The 17,412-nt window shown below is 38.0% G+C and overlaps 3 protein-coding genes and 1 pseudogene across 4 annotated transcripts; 3 read left to right on the forward strand and 1 right to left on the reverse strand.

Annotated features, from left to right (window-relative positions):
• The first annotated feature begins 2,816 nt into the window (after positions 1 to 2,816).
• LOC103323786 (uncharacterized) lies at positions 2,817 to 4,186 on the forward strand. Its single transcript, XM_008225798.2, has 3 exons — positions 2,817 to 3,162; positions 3,262 to 3,391; positions 3,479 to 4,186. Exons 1-3 carry the CDS (start codon positions 3,003 to 3,005, stop codon positions 3,957 to 3,959), a joined length of 771 nt encoding a protein of 256 aa, XP_008224020.2. The 5' UTR covers positions 2,817 to 3,002; the 3' UTR covers positions 3,960 to 4,186.
• Positions 4,187 to 5,357: 1,171 nt separating this feature from the next.
• Positions 5,358 to 7,811, forward strand: LOC103323785 (pentatricopeptide repeat-containing protein At3g12770-like). Its single transcript, XM_089044929.1, has 2 exons — positions 5,358 to 5,559; positions 5,695 to 7,811. The coding sequence occupies exon 2, from the start codon at positions 5,756 to 5,758 to the stop codon at positions 7,646 to 7,648; it is 1,893 nt and encodes a 630-aa protein (XP_088901055.1). The 5' UTR covers positions 5,358 to 5,559; positions 5,695 to 5,755; the 3' UTR covers positions 7,649 to 7,811.
• Positions 7,812 to 8,544: 733 nt separating this feature from the next.
• Positions 8,545 to 11,499, forward strand: LOC148919995 (putative disease resistance protein At1g50180; annotated as a pseudogene). The gene is made up of 4 exons (XR_016123562.1): positions 8,545 to 9,558; positions 10,144 to 11,065; positions 11,142 to 11,234; positions 11,401 to 11,499. The product of XR_016123562.1 is annotated as a putative disease resistance protein At1g50180 (transcript).
• Positions 11,271 to 14,340, reverse strand: LOC103323783 (putative folate-biopterin transporter 8, chloroplastic). The gene is given in 3 exon segments (XM_008225796.3): positions 11,271 to 11,971; positions 11,974 to 12,870; positions 13,475 to 14,340. Coding segments are annotated over 3 exon segments (1,650 nt in total). The 5' UTR covers positions 13,980 to 14,340; the 3' UTR covers positions 11,271 to 11,723.
• Between the last annotated feature and the right edge of the window lie 3,072 nt (positions 14,341 to 17,412).

Raw genomic sequence — 17,412 nt, forward strand, 5'->3', positions numbered from 1 at the left:
GTTTGAATCCTCCTCTAAATATCGCTTATGTCAAAAGAAAAAGAAAAACGACGGTAATGATTTTCGCACTTCAGTTTCATCCATGCACACTTCTGTTTTCTGTCATGCACACCTCAGCAGTTTTAGTGGGAAACACTTACAATTGCAAAGCCTCAAAAAGTAGGATACTTCTCTTTTTTTTGAAGGAAAGTACGATACTTTATACAGCCAAAGTGAACGCAACAACTTTACAAAAAGGCCTCACTGTATGTAAATTTCACAAGATCCTATACACTGTTGTTAATATTGGACAGCACTTACTTAAGATCAAACAATAACTCGGATAAGAAAATGATAATGCAAATTAATACCAGAGCATTAAAGAATTTAAGTGGGTCGGCTAGTTGCAAACATTCTTTGAAGACAACGATTAACAAAATGAAACACATCGATCTCAAATCATGAACACTGATATGCATTCTATAGGCATGCATATTTTTGTTTGATACAAAGAGTGTGAAGGGTAAAGGTAAATACTTTACTAGGCCACTAGCTACTAAAGGGTGTGCAAGTTTTAAACTTTTGTGGGACTTTAATGCCATATGGGAGGATGAGTGAGGGTAAAATCAAATATTTTACTAGGGTACTACTAAAGTGCATGCAGAGAAAATTTTGGGTGGAGCCTTTCTGCCACTTAGTCGGATGAGTGGAAGGAAGTCTTGCCACTTAGTCGGATGAGTGACAGGAAGTCTCGACCCCTGTTTATTCTCTCTATTATGCATATTCTAATTTCAACTAAGATGCAAATTAATAGTTTCCTCACTTCAATATTATTCAAACTTCAGTACTTATGTTTTAGTTGAAAATGGCTTTGACTTACAGATCAATGATATGAGATTCGAACTCTTGTAGCACATTGATAATGTGTGTTTGTGAGAAAATCCTCATCCCTTTGTAGCTTAGATTATCGGTTGCATTGAAAAAAAAATAAAAAAAATCACTACTTGCAAGAACAAGGGTGAAAAACTATGACAAAAATATAGTTTAAAGATGCATACAATTCCACTTGCATGGATTTCATATCTATGAATCTTGCTTTATTGCAATTGAGCAAATCTTTTATACCTAGACACTTAGATACAATCGTATAACTTAGTCTTAATTAAGATTTGTGTAATCATACTAATTTTGGCACCATTTCTGCATTCACTCAAATAAAAAACTTAAAGTAATTCTCAAGAACAGCAATTGGCTCCTTCCCTAATGAAATTCTATCTCAGCAAAAATATCAAGACCCATCCAGCTTTAAATAAACCAAAATGGGACACAACTTATATACAGATCATCATCATCAACTCACTGAGTTTTCAAAATATGACAACAGCCTATTTGTTTCTAGAAACTCTTGGTTAAACAATTGTGCCTTGTAACCCCACATTATGCCCTGAAATTTATCCTAAATCTACTTTGAGATGACACCTGTAAAGTAAAACAAAGCAAAGGGTAGTAGAATAAGGAACCCACATCAGATTTTTATAGCTTAAGGTTAAGCACAGATGACATTGACATGCTCAGCTATTAAAATATGTTTTAAGAGGGTTCACTTTTCTTGATTATCCGTACTAAGCACGGATTAGCATTTGTCTCTAGGAATGTTAATTAACAATTAAAAAGGAAAAGAATAAATCAGATGTGATGATTCGGTGCTAAAAAACGTGTGAGTATCTCATGCCTAATTTGTGTCATTGTACAATGAAGACTATCGAGTTAAGAAACATTTTACAGTTGCTGCACTATGAAAATTATCGAGTGTAGAAGCACTTTATTGCACAACCCAACGAGAGAGAGAGAGAGAGAGAGAGAGAGAGAGAGAGAGAGAGAGAGAGAGAGAGAGAGAGCCACACGTGGGCCTTGATTGATGTTGCAAAATCATTAGTCCCTTCAAAATGTACCACGTGATCATACTATTATAGTATTTTATAATTTCTTCTTCATGATAATAGCCCCAAAGTATATTTAAATGATTTAATTTCAGATTTAATTGTGATTACATTGAAACAATCTCCTTAAGAAGTAAATCCAGCACCTGGTGCAAGCCCGTTGGCCCTCTAGTAATTTTCAAGTTAAGAAAGTTCAAACACACTTATTTCGACAGTGAATTTTTTTAAATTATGCTTAATTAGCATGCTATGGAGCTACTAGTTCTTCTTGTCCAAATGCATAAGCTCTACATACGTGGCCTCACGCCATGGGATCCTTCATCTATCTTTTGTCTCACTTTAGCATCCAACACTTTAATTTCAACTAAAAGATTTGGATTCTTACTAGAATATGTCACCCAATACAATAGCAAACTTTTGGTTTCCCCAAATGCCAATGTTTGAGTGAAATATTTTTAACCACACGATTGAAACAACTCGTACACTTGATTGGTAGTTGACAAAAGTTAGGTTGAGTTATCTATGTGTGCATTGATGGTTGTCAGTTGTTGATGCATTATGAGACTTATTTGCATTAGTGATTAATAACTACTTATGTGCGTAGGCAACAATCACTAGCACATATCTTGTAGTTCATTTTTTATATTAGACATGAGCGACTTTCAACCGTTGATGCATCAAGAATGATTGTCGCTATCACATGTCTTCTAGTTGATTCTTGGTGTAAAATATCACACATTAAAGGTGAGGATAGAGATGATGATAAAGAGACAAAAAGAAATCATGGAACAATCTCAGACAAATCACAAATGGATATAAGCGTGGCAGAGTGGTTCTGTCATTACAGATCTGATGATGGAATTTGCGAGAGATCAGATTACCCGTACCTTAATTAAAAAAGTCGAAAGCATGGGGAGGATTTGAAAATGACAGTAAATTGACTGATGGAACAAAGTAGGGGGCTAATGGTTATTCTGCAGATATATAAATATGCAACCAAACATGAGCAAAAATGCCATAAGGTTTCTGAAGCCGTAACTTAATAAGCTAAACAAACACATAAAGAAATTCTGTGGTTTTGACATGTATTTGGGGAGGATGGCAGGTCATCATATGGGTTGGGGTATAATAGAAGAAGAGGGTTGGAGAAAGGGACCTTGGACTGCTGAGGAAGATGGGTTGCTTATTGAGTATGTAAAGCTTCATGGTGAAGGAAGATGGAACTCTGTGGCTAGGCTTGCAGGTATTTATAATTACAGCTTAATTCTTAATTAGATGCAGTTTGTATTTTGTCTAATTAGGGTTAACAAAAGCATAAAAATTATACACTTCGATTATACAGGACTGAAAAGGAATGGAAAGAGTTGCAGATTGAGATGGGTGAATTACTTGAGGCCAGAACTCAAGAGGGGGCAGATAACTCCACATGAAGAGAGTATAATTCTAGAGCTACATGCTAGATGGGGGAATAGGTATGTCTTCTTCTTCTTTTTTGTTTTATTTAGTTTGATCTTTTTCCTGTTTTAGTGAGCTTAGTTTCTGCTTTGAAAAAAATTCAGGTGGTCAACAATTGCAAGAAGCTTGCCTGGAAGGACTGACAATGAGATCAAGAACTACTGGAGAACCCATTTCAAGAAAAAGGCAAAAGTGCCTTCCGATGCCTCCGAAAAGGCTAAAAATCGCTTCTTGAGGAGGAAGCAATTCCACAATCAGCAACATCAGCAGCAGCAGCAACAACAACATTTACAAGTGAATCAAGAAGAAGTGAAAAGAATCATGGCCTTGTTGGATGAAAATAATGACACTAAAATACCTTGCTTCTGGCCTCAAGTGAAGCAAGGCATGGAGACTATAAGTATATATCCTCATCACACAACTGATCATCAGGAGCAAGGCTTCTACTATTCCATGCTCAATGGAAATGTGTCTGTGCCTGAAGCCTCCAATAACGAGGACAATTTTCTGTGGGATGGTTTGTGGAACTTAAATGATGTCCATGGCAATTTTAGCTCAACATGTGCAACAGGAAAAGCTAGCTAGTTTGCACAATTTGTGTGTTCCCTTATGTTAAATCTGATCAATCTTTGGTTTTGCAGGTGTAATGTTAATAGCTAGAGTTCTTTAGTGTCATCAAAATGTCACTAGCTTAAAGTATGGACTTGCAAATTTTCATAAAAGGCTAAACTTTCTGCCTTTTAATTATGTTTTGGTTGCTTAACACCAATAAATATGGTTCCCTTGGTTGGTAGCCAAAATTCTCTCTTTTTTGTTGCTTGTCTATACTTTATAAGAATAATCAAATTGAAGGAGCATGTTTCTCCGAAGGGAAAGTGTTGAAGACAGATTGAGCAAGAAATTAAAGAGAAATTCTTGACTCCGGCGAAGGACAACATCACTCGTTCATCCACACACAAACAAAAACAAAAAATAGAAAGACAAACTATATATTCATTATTCATACATGAAATTCTTTTTTATGTATGTGACTAGATGAGTGACGTGTTCCACCCACCGGACAAAAGATGAAAAAAATCACTCACCCAATCAAACCTTTTGTTTTTTTGGACAAATTCACTCAATCAAACCTAAGTTGTACTTTGAAAAACACGGAAGAGCACATGACATCTTAAATACCTTTTTAGATTAGTACCAGGCTAGCTTAGTCGTGTCAAGCTTTTAGTGACATCTTTGTCGCCATATTCTTTATGCTATTGAGAGAGAAAATATGCAATCTTACTGTACCATTTATTTATGCTACAAGGGTCTTGTCTTGTATCAAGATAAGAACTAGATTCTTTTAGTTGTGCTTATTTTTTTTATGTTATCTTTTGTGACTTCCTCATTATCCAACTGGACATCCGTCCTTCTTTAGATGAACTTCAGCGCAGACAGTAAATTAACTTTGCCTATAGTGCAAAACTAGTCTCTAATTCGACTTTCATCATGGTCTCTGTAATTTTAATTTATTTCTGTTAATTGAGTGGATGAACTGGCTATGTATTGAGTACACAAAATTTTTTTACTTACAAATTACATAAATCCTAGTGAAAATCAAGCCAAATTACATTCGCCCAACATATATTCGCCCAAAATGACCACTTCGTCTACTCAATTGACGGAAATAAGAATTTTACTTGTAATGTCAAATAATTACATTACATGGGTGACTCATAAGAATTTTATGGTCATAAATATCAAATAACTACATGGGGAATACTGCCCAAACTATAGGGACCTCAGTGCAAATGAAACTAAACTACAAGGATACTTTTGTAATTTGGTCACCAACTTCCTTTGTGAAGAGGGGATTATAATAAGTCAATATTCTTAAGCCCAAACATTTCAAGGCCCAAGATCCACCTCAGCCCTAGGCCCAGACGTTAGCAACCCAACCCCTTCCAGCCGAGCCAAGTATATTTCAAACTCCCCTCTTCCCTCTCTCAGTTTTGCAACTCTCCCAGTCTGTCTCTCTTTACTTTCTTCTTCAGTCCCTCATTGTCGGTGGACGTTCCCTTATTCTTTTCTGTTTACTTCAATCAACTTCTCCTGCTGGTCTCGTGGGTGAGTGTAAAAGGTGAAACGGCAAAGCTCACATGCCGTTTGATTGACAGAGCCACATAGTTTTCGAACCGGGCTGAAGGTGAGGGCAGGGCACCAATATTTATCTGCAGTGCTTTCTAAATTTTATAGAAAATATGCCTCTTCTGTTAAACATTGTTTCCGGTTTGCATAACTGGAATAGATAGAGAGCTGATAATGGTGTGTTTTTAAGCAGGTGATGTTTGGTTGCTGGATGAAGCACGGACACGGATACACAAACTACCTCTCCGTGCTTAATGAACCTCTCGTCTGCGCGCAAGACATTTACCCTCATAACCTCACGCTATTACACTTGTGCCACTGTGCTCCACCAACCTTTGAACCTCCACCATTTTCTCCAGCTTTCAGTTACCCACCACTCTCTTCCACTCACTCAACAAGCTCACGCTCAAGTTCTCACTCATGGCCTCCAACAAAACCCTTTTCTCGCCACAAAGCTCATCTCTGCTTACGCTCTTTGTGGAAACCCAACCAAGTCGAAACTCGTCTTCCACTCTGTTGAGATCAAGAGTATGTATTTATGGAACTCATTGATTAATGGGTATGTGAGAAATTGTGTTTATAATAAAGCTTTTGAGCTGTTCGAAGAAATGTGTAACTGTAATGTATTGCCGGATGATTATACCTTAGCGACCATGGCCAAAGTTTCCGGCGAGGTTCAGGACTTGGTTGCCGGGAAATCTGTTCACGGGAAGAGTATAAGAGTGGGGTTTGTTTTGGATACTGTTGTTTCCAATTCTCTGATTTCTATGTATTGTAAATGTGGGAATTTTAGTGAATGTAGGAAAGTATTCGAGGAAATGCCTCAGAGAAATGTGGGGTCTTGGAATGCGATAATAGCAGGATATGCAAGTTCCATGGATCATGGTTCTGATAAGGAAATTTGGAAAATTGCTAAATGCATGCTGATGAATGGGGTGAAACCTGACGGGTTTAGTGTTTCAAGTCTTTTGCGTTTGTGTGGAGGTGATGATATTGAGAAATGGGATTATGGTAGCGAACTTCACTGTTATATTATTAAGTATGAATTGGATATAAAGTGGGGTTCAGATGTTCATCTCGGGTGTTGTTTGATTGATATGTATTCTAGGAGTTATAGAGTTGATTTGGGTAGACGGGTATTTGACCGCATGAAGTGTAGAAATGTATATGCTTGGACTGCTATGATCAATGGTTATGTGCAGAGTGGAGCTCCCGATGAAGCATTGGTTCTTTTGCAAAAGATGCAGGTTGAAGATGGAATACAACCCAATAGAGTATCCCTAGTAAGTGTCCTTCCTGCTTGTAGTTCACATGCTGGTTTAATGCGCGGGAAACAAATTCATGGGTTTGCTATCAGGAAGGAAATGAATCATGATGTATCGTTATGTAATGCTTTGATCGATATGTACTCGAAATGTGGGAGCTTGGATATTGCAAGGCGAGTCTTTGAGGATGATTCTTTTTGTAAGGATGCAATCTCTTGGAGTTCAATGATTTCAGGATATGGTTTACATGGAAGAGGTGAGGAAGCAATTGTTTTATATAGTAAGATGTTTCACCTTGGAATCAAACCAGACACAATAACTATAGTTGGGATCCTTTCCGCTTGTGGCAGGTCAGGACTGGTAAACGAAGGCCTTTCCATCTATAGCTCTTTATCAACTGATTTTGGAATTAAACCAACAGTGGAGATCTGTGCTTGTGTGGTGGATCTGTTAGGCCGATCAGGAGACCTCGATGGAGCATTAAATTTCATCAAAATGATGCCTGTAGAACCTGGTCCAAGTGTTTGGGGGTCTTTAGTTTCTACTTCTTTGTTGCATGGGAATCGTGACATGCAAGATCTAGCTTACAGGTTCCTTATTCAACTAGAACCCAAAAACCCGTCAAATTATATTTCGCTATCGAACTTCTATGCTTCTTCTCGGAGGTGGGACGTTGTAGCTGAAATGAGAAGAATGATGAAAGAAAGAGGTTTGAAGAAGGCACCTGGGTGCAGCTGGATAAGCATTAATTCCAAGACTCATTGTTTCTATGTTGCTGATAAAGCACATCCTTGTTCTAATTCGATCTATCAGATGCTTGGCTACCTTATCTTAGTGATGAAGGGAGCCAGCTATTCTGATGATTTTGAACATCCAGCATAGATTCTTTTTATATTGGTTGATACTTTGCAGACCCTACTACAGTTAGGGACAGGATTCGTCCTACAAGTACCATTTAGTGATCTAACGATTGTTGTTAGTTGCTTACACAACCTTGTAATTTTTTTTTCTTGTTCTTTACTAGATTCACGTCTTCCTAATGTAAGTAATCTAAGAGTCTCATCTGGCTTATATGCAACGGGTGTATACTATGTTCATCTCACAATAGTTGGTCATGTGGCCTGCTTGTGAGGGGCGATTTGTGACAAGCGTGTATGCACCCATTGTATTGGATGTAGGATTTTTCCATCCCTAACTAATGGTTTGGCAATCCTAATAACAAATTTTACGACTGGTGAAACCAAATTCCAATGGCTTTTCAAGGAATCGGGAAATCTGTTGATGCTGATTATGGTCATCAAGTGAGGGCAACCCTTGCCCGGAGAAATTATGATTTTCATATTTTATTCACTTACACTCTTTTTAGTAAAAAGGAGTGAGATAAAATAGATACTGCAAATCACCACTTGCCCGTTTGAATAAATTAATAGACAGGAACTTTCTTGCAAGTGGTGAGTATAATTAACGACTCAAACTCATAGTTCGAGAAAAATAAAAACTTGTTAAAGATAAAATGATTAAATTATACAACTTGCACCAGTTATGGAAAAATAATTTATTTGAAGATTCCTGAATGTTGTCTGGTGTGCGCGATACAAGTGGTTGAAAGTGCTTTGAAATTGCGTTGAAATTGTGGTTCACCTACTACAGCTTGCATTACATTATAATTTAGAACAAGGAAAACGACAAAGTTGACGAGTTCTTGTTGGCTGCAAATTAGATGTGGAGGTTTAGTAGTTGTTTTCGTTCTGACGAAGAGAGAGTAAGTAGTAGAGAGAATGGCTGAGGCAGTTGTTTCCTTTGTGCTCGAAAGAGTAAGAGACTTCACCATTCAGGAAGCCAAGTTCTTGTCTGGAGTCAGCCATCAAGTCGAGGTCGCACAAACTGAGCTACAATTGATGCAGGGCTTCCTCAAAGATGCAGATGCAAGACAAGGACAAGATGAAACAGTCCGTATTTTGGTTGCCAAGATTAGAGATGCTGCTTATGATTTGGAGGATGTCATCCAAACTTATGGCTTGAAAGTGGTTTCCAAGAAGAAAAGAGGCCTCAAGAATGTTCTCAAAAGATTTGCCTGCATCTTCAAGGAAGGGGTTGATGTTCAGACAGAGGATTGGGAACGAAATTGAGAATATCACCACCAGAATTTCTGATTTGAGGTCAAGTTTGCAGAAGTATGACATAAAGGAGCTAACAACGGACAGGGACGGTAGTGGCGGTGAATCTTCCTTGCAATTGCATGAGAGGCTAAGGAGAAGTTATTCTCATGTTGTTGGGTTAGAGTCCAACGTTGAAGAATTGGTTATGCATTTGGTGAAAGATGAAAATCGTCATCGAGTTGTATCTATTTGGGGTATGGGCGGTTTAGGGAAGACGACCCTTGCAGGAAAGGTTTATTATGATAAAAAAGTAAGGCAGCATTTTCATAATTTTGCTTGGGTCTCTGTTTCTCAACGTTATCAAGTAAGAAATGTTTGGGAGGGAATTTTATTTGAAGTCATTTCTGCAACCAGGGAACAAAAAAAAGAAATAGAAGGACATGGCAGATGATGAAATAGCAAAGAAGCTTTTCCGTGTTTTGCAAGAAATGAGATGTTTGGTGATACTTGATGACATGTGGAGAATCGAGACATGGAATCTTTTGAAGACTGCATTTCCAAATGTGGAAACAGAGAGCACAATATTGCTTACTACACGCAATCAAAAATTAGCCGCGCTCCCAAATAGAAATGTTTTTCTCCACAAACTCCAGCCACTCAATGAGAATGAGAGTTGGAACTTACTTGATATCGGTATTTTCTCACCCTCACTCTTTTTCTATTCCAGGTTCTTAGTTATATAGCAAGCCAAAACACCCAAAATGGAGGTTGAAATTATAAAAAAACCCAAGCACTATTTAAACATATAAACACACCCAAAATCAATCATTATACACACTCAAAACCCATTTATAAACACACCCAAAAAGTTGACTTTGGGGTTAATTTTGGGTGTGTTTCTATGTTTAAATAGTGCTTGGGTTTTTTTATAAATACATGTCTAGGATTGGGTTTTTTTATAAATTTGTATTTTATAAACATGTAGCAATTGCAGATGATTTATCTTATGCAATTGCAAATAATAATCAGGACAATGCTAGAGAACTCAAAATTTTCTCCTAACCTTCTCTTCAGTCCAAACATATCCCAAACTTTTTTGTGCTGGTCCAGATTTAATTTTGAATGTGTTATAAAATCCAAACTTATAATAAGATAAAGGATATTAGTAAATTTTGGAATTTCACAATTTAAATTTTTAATCATTCGAGTAAGGATATGCACAACAATTGCTCATACTACAAGAATGTATTTGATTTGTATTTCTTTCTTATTTTTCAGATTTGGGAATTTTTACAAAGAAGAGAGAATTAGGAATGAAAATGCTTCGACACTGTGCAGGCTTGCCATTAGCCATTATTGTGCTTGCCGGAGTTCTAGCAAGAAAAAACACCGTTAGAAAGTGGGAGAGAATGCATGAGAATGTTCATGAATACATAAGGAGAGGGATAGGTCGTGAAGAAGAATATGAAGGTGCATCATGGGTTTTGGCATTGAGTTATGATGACCTACCGTATTACTTAAAACCATGTTTCTTATATTTAGGTCATTATCTTGAAGACTCTGAGTTTTTGGTGAGCGAATTGACTAAGTTATGGGTGGCAGAAGGTCTTATCTCCTTGAGACAACAAAGACATGGTTCTAGGGAAACAATGGAGGATATAGCATGTGATTGGTTAAGTGAGTTGGTGGAAAGATGTTTGGTTTAAGTGGGAACAAGTGGTTCAACTGAGACAATTAAGGGTTGTCCGATCCATGATCTTGTACGAGACATGTGTTTATTAAAGGCAAAAGAGGAAAGCTTTCTCTAGATTAACAACTCTTTGCAAGAAAATACTTCTACTGTGGTAGACGAGACAGCACAATGGGGGAAAATTCGAAGACTTACAATTTACTTGGATGAGAGGGCAGATAGGTTGGTTTCTTCAAGAGATGAAACAAATGGACACGTAAGGTCTCTATTATACGTTTTGCCAAAAGGATGGATATGCCAAAAAGTGACAAAGGATTACTATATCCGTTGAAGGATTTCAAAGTGCTTAGAGTTTTGAAGGTTGAAGGTCTTCATAAAGTAGTAGTAAAGTTGCCAAGTGAAATTGGAAATATGGTACACTTAAGGTTTCTAAGCGTGAAGGATAGCTACATAAAAACTTTTCCGCCATCCCTAGGTAATTTATTATGCTTGCAAACTCTTAATTTTCGTGTTTGTGCCACACAAAGGAGAATATCAATCGGGCTTTCTATTTTTCTTTCTTTCTTTTCGTGGCTTAAGCTACCAGTACCTTGTGCACTTGGACAAGGAAGGAAAGGAGGCTGTTAGATGGGGCTTGGGAGCAGAGAGAAGAGACTTCCATGCACAACGCAGATCCCAGGTACTTGTTCTACCAATTTTTACATCAAGCACCTCATAGCTCTGGAACTCCTTAACTTCTTCTGTTTCCGTTTTCGTTATGCGATAAGAGCTCAGCACCGATCGTATATACATATGAGATTTGTGAAACAAAAGTTATATTACAACATACTGACTGCTTTTTGCAGAGTTCAGCACCATTTAACATGATGCAACAATGCAACAACTTCAGCTTTGTCACAGAAACTACGATTGAAACTGATATCCCAGATGAAGCCTCTTTCTAAGTCATCAAGCGGTTTGGAGAAAACGAACAGCATTGAGGCAATCCCAGATTCCTCTTGTACCTTCACTTCTCCTGCTCTCGTTAAAATGCAACCATATGAAGTAGCTGCTTCACCTCAACATTACAGATTCTCACTCGGGTAATCCTGCATATTGCTCCCACTTTCAATCGGCTTGCTATATGAAAACGAGTGTTGATCATAAAATAAAAGTAGTTCTTTCACTTTTATGCCTCAGATTCTCTCTCGCGTCTGTAGATAAAAACTGAACCATATACCACTCTACCGACCCTTCTACTTTTCTGACTTCTTCTACTCAAACCTCTCTTCCTCTCCTTCCCAACAACAGCTTCTGACATGGGTAAATTACAAAGCCATCCTAAAGGAAGTAAAGCCGCAATGAACTGTACCAGAATTCCCAAAGGCAGGCTTGAGTAGTCGCCTGCTGTTACTCCAATCAGAGAAGCCAATCCAACCCTAAAAACCCACTAGCTATTGATGATAAACACAAGGCTGATGCTAAGAAAGAAGTCAGAGATCCTTCACAACCTCGAGGACATAAACTCACAAATAGCACTGTGAAAGGTAAGAGTTTGAATTGCGCAATAGTTTCTGCTAACCCCGAAAAACAAAGAACAAACACCTCATTCGGAATCCCCAGTCTAACATTGATCTGTCTTACTAAAAGAAGGTCAAGAAGAAGTGAAAAGGCATACACAAGTTGCACCACACCAACCAACTTTCTCATGGGAATTTTTTTCCAATAACAGTCATAAAGTACGGCAGTGGAAAGAAGCATCAATTGGCCAATCACTCGAGACATGCCAATGACTGAAGGATCAAGATGTAGACATTGTGTTTGGTAGCAAAAGATGGAACCTGACAGGACAGGAACCATGGCAATAGAAGCTACTATCCAAGTAAGAGGACGAACAATACTTTCCTCTTGAATTCCCATCACCAGCTCAGAAAATTGTTTTCTAATACTTTCAAAGACTGGCTTCCTTATAAGATAGTGATCTGGCAATTGTGGTAAACCAAGAGATTCCTCTCTTATTCTCAATGAAATTGCAAGTTGAGCAGAAAGTAACACTGAAAATACGAGAAACATGGTTCTTGGTGGTGTTTTCATTAAGAAATATCCACCTATTAAGTTACCAAGGATTCCACCAGCAGCTGATGCCATGAATGCATAAGATTGGAGGCCTTTCATATTTTTTTCTTGCCCGTACTCTGCAACAAGAGCATCCTGTGCTACTTCTGTAATGGATGCTCCAAGATTACTAAGAAGAACACATGCCATAAGGGTAGGAAGGGCTTTAGCTGCAACAGGGATAACTGCCATTGGCCCCCAAGATAGGACCTGTAAAAGAACTGAAAGTTTGAACTCCATCAGAAATAGCCCATAGGTTTTTAGAGGACAAATATACCCTTTTTTTTAATTGCCTTTCCAAATGGTTCATATTACTTTCTGATTGATACCTATGTTAACACACCATTAAACAGTGTTTTTAGGTTCCACTTCAACATTGTTGCAACTTGCAAGGAAAGCAGTATAAGGTTAAGCTACCTTTTACAGGGATATGAGCACAAAAAGCAGTAGAATTTGTCCAATTTAAAGAGAGAAGTTTCCTTATATTTAGGAATCTAATAAGTTTTTGTCTCCACCACAGATTAACCAAAGAAATTGTGCACATGGAAGAGACAAATAGAATCTCTAGCATAATCAAAACGGGAAGAAAAGGGCAAGAAAGCAAACCAAGCAAAGGAAAGAATAAAAACAACATAAACAAGCAACCTGAACAAAAAGCACAAACAATATGACTTAACATTTAAAAAATATATTAAAATTGAACAGATTTCTCTACAACAATGACAGAAAACAGAGCACATGAATATATTAAAACAGCGAACTATCAACAAAATTGACAAAAACGGAATGACATCAATGAAATAAGGCAAGGGAATTGTAACTAACCTCCAGTGGAAATATAAGGTAATCTATGCGCACCAGAAATGTAAAGAGCATCAGAGAGTATTCCATAAAAGGGTTTGGCCACCATGGGAAGGTTACCAGAATGCTGTACGAGCTGCAATGTTGAAGGGTGCATGTTAAGATTGTGAGCCATGTGGAAGTTCAACGCCAGCCATGGAAAGCACCTAAAACCTTGCATCCAATACCCAAATCCACACAGAAACAACATTTGCTGGCTACCCAGTTGGGGAAAACCTCTTCTTTCCTCATGAATCCTGCTCCTCTTGGTTTTTCTGTAAATAACTTGGGTTGGGTTCATCAAGATGGGGCTTCTGAGCTGGGTTTTGGGTTCTGTTGGGTTCACAGGGCTGTTAATGGTGTCTGGGTTTTGGCGGTGAAAACTAAGGATGGGATTTAAGTGAAAAGGACGTTGCTTTGTTGAAGGTCTGAGGACTTTTGGGCTTATTGTTGTCCATGGATTTTCAGAAGAAACTGATGAATAAATCATGGTATATTACTAATAATTTGGTACTTCTAAAAAGAAAAATGCAAAACCAAGAAAGAAATGGAAATGAGGTGCCTCTATAAAACTCTCTATATGCTTCTATTCTATATTGGCTGAAAGTAACAATGAGGAAAAGTAGTGTGTGGAAAAGACAGAGACTTTGTTATTTAATAAATAATATAAGCTGGCAGCTGAATCGCTCTAAGAAGAAGAAAGAACATGCTTGTTGCTAATGGAGAGATCTAGAAAAGTGTTAGACTGTAGTGAACGGTTTTAGTAATTTTGAAGTAGAGAGAGAGAGAGAGAGAGAGAGTGAAGAGCATAGCCTCCTCCTCTAGCCCAGCCTGAGGCTGATGGATACCTTGTTTTTGGAGGTATGTTTGTCTTTGTCTGTTGATGGTGTACTTATTTTGCTTGTCTGTTTTGTCTTGCTATCTTTTGGAAATTGGGAGGTTCGGCCATGTGTTTGACACGCGCCCCTGTGGAGCGAGTGGGTCCAAGGAAATAGGGAGGGGCCAGCACACGGGAGTGGTGAGTGCGGGGGTGGGCCCTACATGTAGATTTGTTTTAGGTCAATTTCGTGGAACTGACTCTGACCCGACCCAATCAGCGCAGAGGATCTGAGTAGTAGATGGACTGATTGGGACTGCATATGAGATGTTGGATATGGACGCTCCGTATATGACCGTCCGTTTTTGGACAACCTGTTGGGAGTTTCACACGCGCGGCAGGCACCGAATGCAAGGTTGGTAGAAGAGCAAAGCGCGTGGGATTATAATATCAGGTCATTTTGTTGTGAATTTAGTAATTTTATGTGGCGTTGTCTAAATAATTTAGTAATCAAATCAAGTCTCCGCCTTCTTCCACCGTTGGAGTTGGGTTAAGATTTTTATTTATTTTTTATTTCTTTATACAAGTGAGGGTTTAAATTAATCTAAGGGTAAATTACTTAAATGGTCTTCAAATTTCTACAAAATTTACATTTTGGTTCATAAACTAAATTATTCGTTTAAATGGTCCACCAACTCTTTATTAATCAGTGCTTTGGTCATACCGTTACATTTTCTATTAAATTTAGTTATGTGAGCAGCACATACTATATTTGTGGGGGTAAATAAGACTTTTGACCTATGTATCACCCATTTATCACCATTGTATTACCACTTTATCACCTATGTATCACCACTTTATCACCTATTTGGAGAACATAGGACGGTTTTGGATGGTTTTACCCTTACATTTGACAGCAATATTAACATAAGGGTAAATTACTCAAATGGTCCTCAAACTTATACTCGATTTACATTTTGGTCCCTCAATTAAATTATTTGTTTAAATGGTCCATTAACTATATATTTATCGTTCCATTGGTCCTATCGTCTAATTTTTCGTTAAATTTAACCAAATTTAGGGTAAATATGACTTTTCATAATTAACAAATAAAATAGGGTTAAAATAAATACAAAATTAAAAAAAAAGAAAAAACAAATCATGAGACCCAAACCTCCTTCGATTTCTCCTCCCCATTCCCCAACCTCTCCATATGGGCATAAAAAAAATTTGCTTCTTGGCCAAAGAATCGGGGTTTACACCATCAAAATGACATATGGGTACCTTTTCTTGAGGTCCACCACTTGCTGCTCCAAAGCCGTGAACTTGGCAGGTGGGTTGGAAGAAGGAGAAGGTTCTGGAACGTCGGATGATGGTTCTAAAAGCTTATGGAGGAACTTTTGGTGGAGGGAGGGATTGGGTGCGGTGGGTATAGAGTTGTGGGTATGGGGAAAGAGTTTGGGTAGTTTGGATGGTTTGGGAGATGAGGAGGTGAGGTGAGAGGAGAGGAGAGTGCACTTGGAGGGTGAGAAATTGATAGTCGCTATGATTTTGGGAGGTGGGGTTGGCGGGTGATGAGGTGGGGAGGAGGGTGGTGGGTGGTTCTCTCAACAACAAAGGGTAATCAAGGGGGAGGGGAGAGGGTTTGGGTGGTTGTTGAGTTGGGGTTCTAGGTTCGTTGGGAGCTATGTTGCACCGATACGCCGGATTTTTGGGGTATGCTTGTATCCGATACGGTGCGGATACGATATGACATCGATACGTATCCGATACACCATGTGGCGTATCGTAGACTTTTCTAGGATGTTGACTTTACGATATGGCTCCGATACTCCATTGATATGGTCACGATACGCTAGCGATACTGTCCCGATATGTAAATTGGTAACTTTGACGGCAACTAAAAGAGAAGAAGAAGAAGGAAGAAGGAGGAAGAAGGAAGAATGAGAGAGGTATGCATGAGAAAGAAGAGAGATTAGAGTACCAAGTAAAAAAGAATACTATCAAGAAAAGAGATTACGTTTCCAATAAAAAAATGGAGGAGAGTAAGACAAACTATATTTCAATTTTGAATATTTTAATGAGAGAGAAAATAAAATTATTGATGATTAAGTTTATTTACAAATGTGGAACTTTAAAACTATTTGTCATGTCATATTTAATCTCAACCATTAAAAGTGGAGTAATCAAAACTTGTGTCAAAAATATGGTGCTACTGATTCGCCCTATATATATATATATATATATATGTTTATATTTTTATTATATTTATATTTATATTATTTTAATAGCCGTCTTGGTGCCGTACCCGTATCCTACTTTTTAGAGATTTGCCGTATCGATGTATCGTATCGTATTGTCGTACCCGTATCCGTATCGGTGCAACATAGGTTGGGAGGGGTCTATGGAATTGCTGGCTCGGGTGGAGGGTGGGGAGGAGATGGGGTTTTGGGTTCATGGGGCCTCAGGTGGAAGGTGGTTGTTGGATGGGTTAAAGTGGAGAGTGATTGTGGGATGGGTTTTGGGGTTGGAGCTTGAGGGTAGTGGCCATGGGGGAATGGAGGGAGAGCTGTTCATTTGGCTCAGGCTTTTCGTCATCTAATTCTATTTTTTCACGAAATATGCTCAATTTTTAGTCTCTATTTATTTTGTGTGAAAGGAATTAATAATGAAGTTTAGGCTGAACCAGTTGTTGACGGTTGTAGAATACTTGTATATGCATTTCAGTATCAGTACTGAGAAAAAGTTCAATTAATGAATGCTTTATTTATTTTTTCACTTTAGCAAAACCATTTCCCTCCCTTTTCCCACATTTTCTCGTTCACCAAACAAGTTGATTCTGTGAAGGTACTGGGGGCTTTGACTTCAATCTTTGCCACTGACAATATATTATCTTAGCCAACTTAAAGAAGATCAAACTGACAGTATTTATTTATTTTTAACATACGAAATGACCAATTTGCCCTCATACTTTATAGAAACATTGACATAATGTAACGATAGGGCTAATGGAGCGATTAATATATAGCTAATGGACCATTTGAACGAATAATTTAATTGAGGGACCAAAATGTAAATTGAGTACTAATTTGAGGATCATTTGAGT

Source organism: Prunus mume, linkage group LG2, assembly GCF_029339155.1.
Source record: "Prunus mume cultivar Tortuosa linkage group LG2, ASM2933915v1, whole genome shotgun sequence".
Taxonomy (NCBI): Eukaryota; Viridiplantae; Streptophyta; class Magnoliopsida; order Rosales; family Rosaceae; genus Prunus; species Prunus mume.

Excerpts from the sequence above, each read along its gene's own strand:
- LOC103323786 (XM_008225798.2), top strand. The coding sequence starts at position 3,003 with ATGTATTTGGGGAGGATGGCAGGTCATCATATGGGTTGGGGTATAATA. Across the intron at positions 3,163-3,261 it reads CTCTGTGGCTAGGCTTGCAG|GACTGAAAAGGAATGGAAAG; the intron begins GTATTTATAATT and ends TCGATTATACAG. Across the intron at positions 3,392-3,478 it reads CATGCTAGATGGGGGAATAG|GTGGTCAACAATTGCAAGAA; the intron begins GTATGTCTTCTT and ends AAAAAAATTCAG.
- LOC103323785 (XM_089044929.1), top strand. The coding sequence starts at position 5,756 with ATGAACCTCTCGTCTGCGCGCAAGACATTTACCCTCATAACCTCACGC.